At 33.9% G+C, this 9,665-nt stretch overlaps 1 protein-coding gene across 1 annotated transcript; it reads left to right on the top strand.

The window, feature by feature from the left end:
* The first annotated feature begins 2,186 nt into the window (after positions 1 to 2,186).
* LOC111301689 (putative bifunctional methylthioribulose-1-phosphate dehydratase/enolase-phosphatase E1) lies at positions 2,187 to 8,891 on the top strand. Its single transcript, XM_022897535.2, has 12 exons — positions 2,187 to 2,409; positions 3,224 to 3,360; positions 4,511 to 4,606; positions 4,753 to 4,872; positions 5,431 to 5,520; positions 5,820 to 6,002; positions 6,221 to 6,376; positions 7,115 to 7,264; positions 7,342 to 7,443; positions 7,940 to 8,049; positions 8,132 to 8,250; positions 8,694 to 8,891. The coding sequence occupies exons 1-12, from the start codon at positions 2,223 to 2,225 to the stop codon at positions 8,783 to 8,785; spliced, it is 1,542 nt and encodes a 513-aa protein (XP_022753270.2). The 5' UTR covers positions 2,187 to 2,222; the 3' UTR covers positions 8,786 to 8,891.
* Positions 8,892 to 9,665: the final 774 nt, after the last annotated feature.

Genomic DNA, 9,665 nt, shown 5'->3' with positions numbered 1-9,665 from the left:
TTTACTTTTCAAAAATTATGTTTCAATATAAAAAACATGGTTTTTGGAATTTTTTTAGATTATATTCAAAAACTAGGTATCCTACGTAACATAAATTTTAAAGTGGAGCTGACAAAAAAAAAGCTTTGACTTTTCAAAAATCATGTTTTTATATAAGAAATGTGGTTTTTGAATTTTTTGTATTGTATTCAAAAATTACGTATAAAAAAAAAACTATAGTGGGGCTGACTATATGCTTTGACTTTTAAAGATCACTACATGGTTTTAGGATTTTTTTTATTGTATTCAAAAACTACATATTAAAAAAAAATAATATTTTTTATTAGCTTTTCAATTACGTTTTTCTATGTTAAAATATAGTTTTTTTAACTATTTATGTCAAAAAGCTTTCACCTACCTCTCTCTCATAAATCAAGAACAGCTACCCTCTATTTTTCTCAGATATTAAAAAAAAAAAACCAACAAAGAAAGGAGAACTATGGAATAGTTACGTAACACCTAATGAAGAGTCATGTTTTTTATACATTTGATTGTATTCAAAAATTATGTATCGAAAGAAAGACTATAATTTTGTTAGTTTTTCAACTATGTTTTGTTTAGGTCAAAACATGATTTTTTTTGTTAATTTTTTATGTCAGAAACTTTTCACTTATCCCTCTCTCATTCTTAAATCAATGAATAATTACCCTTCTTTTTTTCTCAGATATTTTTAGAAAGAAAAAAAAAAAACCTAAAACCAAAAAAGAAAGAAAAATCATGAAACAACCACTATGACACTCCTAATGAAAAGTTTTATTGTTTGTACATTTGTAAAAATTTATTTTATGGATGAATTTTTTTCTTGCTTCTTGATCCTTCTTTCTCTTTTTCCTTTGACATTTTCTTCAATCAAATGTTCTTTCTTACCTATTTTACAGGGTTTCACTTGCTCAATCTTTTCGGTTTTTTCAAATGAGGTAAGAGAAAGATAAAAATCTCTTAAATCTATTATAATTTGTCATACTAGTGAAAAACAAAACGAAAAAAAAAAAGAGCTAATGACGTGGTAACTGTCAAAGTGAGAAATAAAATGAAAAGAAATAAAAAGATGAATAACGTGGACCAAAACGCAAAGTAGAAATATAAATCGAGAAAAAAAAGATTGAATAACATGGATAAAACAACTTAGCAATTCTTGTAAAATTAATAATAAAGATCTTAGGTTTTGATATAAGAAAAAGATGTCTATTTGATTTGGGTTTTAGGAGTAAAACCCACTATAGCTACTACTTTTGGACCAAATGAGTGTGGGTTGGGTTTTTCATTTGTTTAATAAGGCAACAAAATTAATCCTCATGAAACATGCCTTTTGCAAAGTACTCATTAATTCCCGATACAACTCAAACATTCATTTAATTTGACCTGCAAGCCAACCACATCCCCCTTTCTCCCAAGAAAACATGCTCAAATCTTAACTCACTTCCCCATTTGGTCAAGTGAAAGCTCAAGGGCCGCCATTAGTCACCCTCGAAGGTATAAATAAGAAAAGAAACTTGATAAATATTTTTAATTCAATCTGTTCTCTTACTTCGTCTCCTGTAACTCTTGTTTTGATGCTTAAATAGAGGCATCATCACGTAAAACGTTAGCCGAGTCTTAAGTTCCTGCTGTCAAGGAGTGAAATGCTTGCATCATGAAATAAGGTAAAATAGTTCGATCAGTTGCATCTTTAGAATTTCGGGAAAGAGAATCAAGACTCTTAAAACTCGAAGATTTCGATGAACGGAATTAGAAAACACCCTTAACTGTATTAAAAACATATATTTTTACTATATAAACAAATAAATTTAGTTGTTTTTTTGGTCGAAGGAATAAATTTTGTTTGGTATGTATAAAGTACAGCGAATGTCCATGCAGCAAACCAATTTGATAAAGTAAAATCAGATCTACGGTTCTGGGCCTAGCCCCTTGGTACATTTACGCTACCTTAAACAAATCAAATCAAAACAATGTTCAGCAGAAAATTGTCTTGTCCCACCTCTGAACAGAGATTGAAGATAATAAAACAAAACTAAATGACCAAAGCTTTACTCTGTAAAGCTCTCGCAAAACTCTGCTTTTCTTTTTTTCTTTTTTTTACCAAAGATTCTCCTTTTTCTCCGAGGCTCTAGCTGTATATAAAGAGAGCCTTTGTTTTCGCAGTGGCTGTACCAACAGCAGTGGCAGTAAACGAGGGCTTGAACATGGGGAGTGTATCACAAGCTTATTTAGAGAGCAAAGCAGTGAAGGAGACAAAGTCTTTGATATCTGAGCTTTGCCGCCAGTTCTATAACCTTGGATGGGTCTCTGGAACAGGTGGCAGCATCACCGTGAAGGTCCATGATAGTTCTATCCCTAAACCTCAGCAGCTCATCCTCATGTCCCCTTCTGGTAACTATTTCTCAATCAATCATCTTATGGGGTTTGTTTGGCTTTTGAATATTGGTATTGAAGCTCAAAGCTATGCTTTTTAATCTTTTTTATGATTAATTTGGGGTGTTTGTTATTGAATATCTGGATCATTGTTATTATAGCTCAATTATTGGTTTTCCTTTACTTTTTGTCTCCTGGCTATTTCTTATTGAAGATCAAAGTTCTGTTTTCTTTAATGATCAATTTAGGATGTTGATCTTGGGTTGCTGTTATTTTATCTGATTTATTTATTTTTAACTTTTTGGTTTCTCGGTTTTGTTATTCATGCTCAAAGTTGTGTTTTCTTATGACTAATTTGGGATGTTTGATAATATAGGTTCTTATTGTTTCAACTAAATATTTGTTTTTTTCACGGTTATTTTGGCTTATGAGCATTTCATATTCAGTCTCAAGCCGGTCTTTGTGTAGTAATCCGGAATGTTTGATGTATAGGCTGTGTACAAATTTGTGTTTTTTCGTATTAATCTAGGGTGTTTGATATCTTAGTTGTTGCTGTTTTAGATCACATATTTGTTTTCCTATAGACTTTGGCTTTTGGGTTTTAGTTATTCAAGCATGAATTACTTTTTTTATTATTCTAGGATGTTTGATATGTGGGCTATGGATAGAACTTGCCTATTGTTACATTCTGTATATTGTCATTCATCTTCAATTGCATGTTTGCTTATTTGTTTGCATTGTTCTGATTACACGAAGATATTGTTTAAGAGTTACTGTTTATATCTCTTCTGGTATAGCTTAATTATGGGCTTGTGACTTGGTACTTTGATAGGTGTTCAAAAGGAGAGAATGGAACCAGAAGACATGTATATATTATCAGGAGATGGGTCTATAATATCTTCACCTTCTCCAAAGCCATACCCTCATAAGCCTCCAAAGTGCTCTGATTGTGCTCCTCTTTTCATGAAGGTAACTATTATATTTGCATTTAAATAACTATTGTTTCACATTGTTTAATCAATCTAACAGTTTATTTTACTGAGTGTTTTTTATTAAACTTTGGTAATTCCATGATATAGTTTACGAGGTTGATTTTGATCCTATTTGTTGATATTGTAATATTTGTTAGGATAGCAGGCTTTTTCAATATGTTTTACTTTTAAGCATCATATTTGGTTTTAGCTTGATCTTTTATCTAATAAGTTTTTATGAGAAAATGAGCACTTATGGTGTTGATAACTTGGTGCTTCTTCTACTGTAACTTTAGTTGCTTCCATTGATTGCTGAGAAAACAAAGCAAAAGAAAGAAGGACGACCTCAAATTAAAAATGTTTCCTATTATTGGTTTGACTTGTAAACCACGTCTTCTCCCACCCATCAAGCCAGATAGAGAGAGAAACCAAAAAAGAATAGTTGAGAAACTTCTTAACAGTTCCCAAAGGTAGTGAATGTAAGATCAAAAACTATGATTTTAATGGTGTTTTCCTACATTTGATGCTGAGTAAAGCATGCACCCTTAGGATATCTGATTGCTGACTATTTGACTGGAATCAGAGCATAGTCAAGTGTTGTTTTCTTTGGTTTAAAAGTAGATTAAAGATCCCAGTTATGAATCGATAACCAGCAGATTTGGTTCTCATCTGGTTTAGGTGCTCTTGATCCCATCTGAACTTGCACTATTATTGGAGGGTTTGAAGTTAAGTTATGCATGCAAAATGGAAACCCAAGAATGATGTATATTCTTACAATTGTTTGCAGCTAAATTGTCAAAAATTACATTGGTGAAAGTAGATCCTAATTGTTACTTCAACTATTACATTCTTAAAACTTGTGGCATAATCTTGTTTTACCCACCTGGAATACAACTTATTAACTACTTAGGCTCTTATTAATTCATTTACCCAAAGGTTTAGTTGCAGATTACTTGGTTTAGTTAAACAATCAAATTAGTACTGCTATTTGCCTTCTTGTTGTAAATGTTTAATCTGTGAGGATTTTGTTGATAAATTATCTAAGAAAGTTGTAACTGAATCAGTCCTTACCACAATGCCCCCTTTTCCCTTTATATGTTTTGGGTTCTGTATTTATCTATAAATGTTCTTTTTCTCTTGTAATTCAGGCATATCATATGCGTAATGCTGGAGCTGTTATCCACACTCATGGAATGGAATGTTGTCTTGTAACAATGATCAATCCACTTTCAAAAGAGTTTCGGGTAAGTTCTTGTTGACTGTGATATATCATTCTAAAGTATGCTTCTCTCTCTTTCTCTCGCTTTTAATTTCTTTCTTCACTGCTACATATCTGTGTTCTCTGTCTGTCAGTGACTGATTTACTTTTTTTTCTTTTGGACATTTGCAGATAACTCATATGGAAATGATAAAAGGTATTCAAGGACATGGTTACTATGATGAACTTGTGATCCCAATAATCGAGAACACTGCCTATGAAAGCGAGCTCACAGATTCTCTTGCCAAAGCTGTATGTGTCTTTTGTGTTCGTCTCATCAATAGAGATTATGAGATTGGCTTTCATGATGATCATAAAATGTTCATATAGCTGAATAAGATTAATGAATATTAATTCTATATCAACAATGAGTATATGTCTCTATTTCCTGGTGCCACTTTGCTTAACCAGTCTCTTGATGAATAAGTAGCTATGACCTTTACCCACAACCTTTCTTGACTCTTAAATTCTTATGTAACTTTACTTATTGACAAGACCTTCTGGGGTAAAAAAAGGATACTTTATTATTGATGAGACCTATTGAGGGGAAATATGAGCATATCTATTATTGATCAGAAGTATGTCAAGTACCTATCACTAAGAATCCCCTTCTATGGTTAGACAACCCTAAATGACTCTGAAAGGCTAAACAAATCACTCCATGTTCTGGGTGATGGGAACATATTGTCTTCACTCCATTGAAGTTCAGTAGAAATTCATTCTGTTTTTGTTAAGCCATTCATTGCAGTTGAATTTATCAATGTATGGTATTGCCTTCACTCAATTGAACTTCACTTTAATGTTTTTCAGATTGAAGCCTATCCGAAAACAACTGCTGTGCTTGTTCGGAATCATGGCATATATGTATGGGGAGACTCATGGATCAGTGCTAAAACTCAGGTTTATGAAACTTAAGTAAATTTTTGAATTCAAACTGGTGAAATTTTCAGAATGTGTATCTCGAGTTTCTCTATCTCATGGCTTTACTGTTGCTTGCAGATGCCAAAAGTTTGCTATTGTTAACTTATCATGATTCATTGTACAGTATAAATTTCTTATAGTTGTGAATCAGAACATGAAAAGAATAATAATAAAAAACTTTATTATAAGTTGATGCACCTCCCTAGTATGATAAGAGGCTCTTACATGTTGTGTGTTCATATTGTGTTTCTTACATCGGCAGTGACATACTATTTCAGGCTGAATGCTACCATTACCTCTTTGATGCTGCTATTAAACTTCAGCAGCTGGGCTTAGACTGGTCTACACCAGATCATGGCCCCATTCAGAATGTTAAAGGAGTTTCAGGTGTCAATGGCAGGATCAATGTGTCTGCGAAGGCCAGTACAGTGGATTCAAATTATAAAATCCAGCCATTTCCAGTAAGAAATTTACATGTTTTCCCTTCAATTGTATAAGTTCAGGGTTTGGACACGATAGCATTTCCCTTCGAACAACAATCTTCATATGCATGTACTGTGTCTTTAATATGAATAGGCAAATGACATTTTGGTAGGCTCTGACTGTTTTATTTCTAAACAAGATTGGTACATTCCATTGTAAGAAATTCACTCTCACTTTACAATTTATTATGTTGCAGCGTTGCATTGTGCTTGACATTGAAGGGACTACAACTCCTATTTCATTTGTAGCAGATGTACTCTTTCCCTATACCCGAAACAATGTTGGGAGGCATTTGTCTGCAACATATGCTAGTGCTGAAACCCAAGATGATATTAAGTTGTTACGTTCTCAAGTAAGATTTTTTTGGACCTTTGAACCTTTTATCGTGCTCTGCTGGCATCATATTACAAACTTTTTGCTTTGCTTTCTTGAGGCAATTACTTTTAAATATTTTAGAGGAAAGAATTAATTTTAAGAGTGAGGCCATAATTGATTGCCAAATGAGAAAATTTACTCCTTTTGTTGAGCACTGGAAGTTAGGGAATTGAGACTTGCATGAATGATTCACTGGAATCACCACTTTTGATACATGCTTCTTACTGATATGCTTGCTTGGTTAAGCTCTAGGATTGAACTGTAATTGATTACTCCGCACTTGTGAACCTCGTACTGATGCTCTTGAGCACATCCACATACTGTTTTCATAATATTTGAACTGTGAAGCCTTGGCTTTTTCTGGAATATCTGTTTTCACTTGACATGGATTGAGGCATGCATATTGGATACCTTAAGAAAATGTTCAATAATGGGTAACTCTAACATGTGGATGGACGTGCACTTAGCACCTTTACTCAAGTCCTTGATATAGCATATGTGTTAGAATAAGTTAGAACGAAAGTTGCTTTTGTCTTACTTTACATATTCTTGATTAAAATTAGAGCAGTAAAAATAGAGATAGGCAATCAAAGAATACTTCACCTCTTTTTCTGTAGTTAAGGCAGTGGGATATTGTTCTTACTAATTAGCAACCAAGTCCAAATTGACTCCTAAATGATATGTCTATATTGAATCCATAACATGTTTTCCGCAGGTTCAAGACGACTTGAAGCAAGGAGTTATTGGCACTGTACCTATCCCCTCCAAGGATGCGGGAAAAGAGGAGGTGATTGCAGCTTTGGTTGCTAATGTGGAAGCAATGATAAAAGCTGATCGAAAAATCACTGCCTTAAAGCAATTGCAAGTAAGCAAATATGAATTCAAAGAAACAAATTTGTGGAGCTTACCTTGAGGGTAGGTCTAATATATGAAGCTAAATAGGGTCATATATGGCGAACTGGATTTGAGAACAATGAGCTGGAAGGAGTAGTTTTTGATGATGTACCAGAAGCTCTTGAAAAGTGGCATGCTTTGTGTATAAAGGTATCTTTCATTTTTCCTTTTATTCTTCACTTTATTCTTCTACATTTTTTCTTTCTGAATGTGGTTCTGGATATTACATTTGCCTATGTTTTGAGTATGTTTTAATGCATTTGATCCAGAATGCTGTATAGTCATAAGCTATTTTAATCATCCTGCCAAACTAAAGCCAATTTTCTTAGTAGATAGGTGTCCACTTGCACCTGATCTAGACCTAAGCTCAAGTTCATGTTTGTTTATATCCTACTGAATGGTCTTAAAGTTGTATCATTTATTAGCATAGCACTTGATATTTTCTCCTATTTCTCAGAGGAGATACATATCCACAAGGAAAAACTGAAGCATATCATTGGCTTGCGTTTAAAGAGTGTTTAACCTTTTAAATCTCTCTCTCTATCTCCCTCACCCTTCCATTCCAAAAGGATCAGTACTCTCTTATTTTTATTTACAGAAAGGTCAATTTTCAATGTTAATCACCGCCTTCCTCATATCACCACAGGTATACATATATTCTAGTGGTAGCAGGTTGGCTCAGAGGCTTTTATTTGGAAATTCAAACTTTGGCGATTTGAGAAAGTATTTGTCAGGATTTTTCGACGCCACAGTGGGGTAAGTTTATTACTTTCACAATTGATTCTGTACTTGACACTTTAATTCAAGTTGACACTATGTTTTCCTTCATTGCTTGCAGGAACAAAAGAGAAACTCACAGTTATGTTGAAATCACTGAGTCATTGGGAGTTAATAAGCCATCTGAGATACTGTTTGTGACTGATTTGTATCAAGAAGCCACAGCTGCAAAAGCTGCAGGTATTGTACTGCTCAGTTTTTATTTTAACGGTGACTGCAAGATAGCATAAATCATTGGTTCTACCTTTTACTACTCCTGTGTCCATATTCTAACCCATTGATTCCTGGCTTGTGTCATAAACTTATTTTGTTAAATAAGTGAATACCGTTTCCCATATTCTTTCTTCCTTTTTCTCTTCTGTTGGTTTGTTTGTTTGTTTTCCTCCCTTAGACATGCTATACTATTAAAAAAGAAAATCAAAATCACCCCATTTCCATGTGCAACAAGTTACCATAAGAAAAATAGTAAATTGATTATGTACCTATAATGTTCAGTGGAGTTGTAGATCAGCTTCTGATTTCAGTGTTACTCCAACTAGAAAATTAAGGCGATACATACTGTCTGTTAGAAAAAATAAATATCCTTTGTTTATTAATATCTTTCATCTTTATCCATGTCTTAGGTTTGGAGGTGGTAATCTCTGTCCGGCCAGGAAATGGTCCTCTTCCAGAGAACCATGGATTCAAGACTATCAACTCCTTCTTGGATATCTAATAGATGTTTTGTGCTTCTGTAATAAGATCAACTGTAACAGTTTATACACAAAATAAATCACTTTTGGATGCAATAAATCTTGGTTTTGTTACAACCCTTTTATCAATCTGTTGTTGCCGATTTTGTTTTATGTTTCATTCTAAGCAAATTCATTGCTTGCTCGAGTAATTAGGCAATGAGATTAGTTTCTATCTTGCGGGTAGATTGGCATTCAAGTGTGGGCACATTTGTTACCCCATAAAGAATCTAAGGAGATGTCTACCAAACATTGTATAGCATTTAAAACTTGCAGGGGACAAGGCTGTGGTTGTGTAATGCTTCAAAGAATGAGGGCTGGTGTTCACTTGCAGAGGTCCGGAGAATGAATCCCAGATATCCGCCGTGAAAAGTTCTGAAACATTCCATTATCGATACAAGTATGGATACATATTCTGTAGCAACCAAAACCAAGTGCAGGTCACCTGTGGCACACCATAAAGGATCTGGGTTGATGTCTACCAAACATTGTATTCGAGTTAAACCTTGCAATGGGCGATGAAGTTGATGTTTAACATCTCAAAGAATAATGGTTGTTGGTGCTAATATGCAAAAAAGATGAACCCTAGATGTCTGATGCCAAACCTCATGTTTTGCACGAGTGACCGAGTGAGAGAAATGGAAAAAGGAAAATGGGGAGCTAGGAAGAGGAAAACTATTGTTCATTGGGGAGGAAAACGAGAGGAAAATGAAAAACTTATCCCTCATTTATGCAATGATGGGATTTAACTAGAGTGAAAGTACGAAAATTGCTGAATTTTCCTTCTTTTTTTTTTCAACAAGAGATTCGAGTTATGCTCTTTAAGCAAGAGATCATGCGCCAACCAATTGAGCCAAACGTTCC

Source organism: Durio zibethinus, chromosome 15 (assembly GCF_047325235.1).
Source record: "Durio zibethinus cultivar Kanyao isolate XHJ-2024 chromosome 15, ASM4732523v1, whole genome shotgun sequence".
Classification (NCBI taxonomy): Eukaryota; Viridiplantae; Streptophyta; class Magnoliopsida; order Malvales; family Malvaceae; genus Durio; species Durio zibethinus.
This window is presented reverse-complemented; position numbering and strand designations above follow the sequence as displayed.

Bases quoted from the DNA above. Each gene is read 5' to 3' on its own strand.
- LOC111301689 (XM_022897535.2), top strand. From the start codon at position 2,223: ATGGGGAGTGTATCACAAGCTTATTTAGAGAGCAAAGCAGTGAAGGAG. The intron at 2,410-3,223 runs GTAACTATTTCT...GTACTTTGATAG, and splicing joins CATCCTCATGTCCCCTTCTG to GTGTTCAAAAGGAGAGAATG. The intron at 8,050-8,131 runs GTAAGTTTATTA...CATTGCTTGCAG, and splicing joins TTTTTCGACGCCACAGTGGG to GAACAAAAGAGAAACTCACA.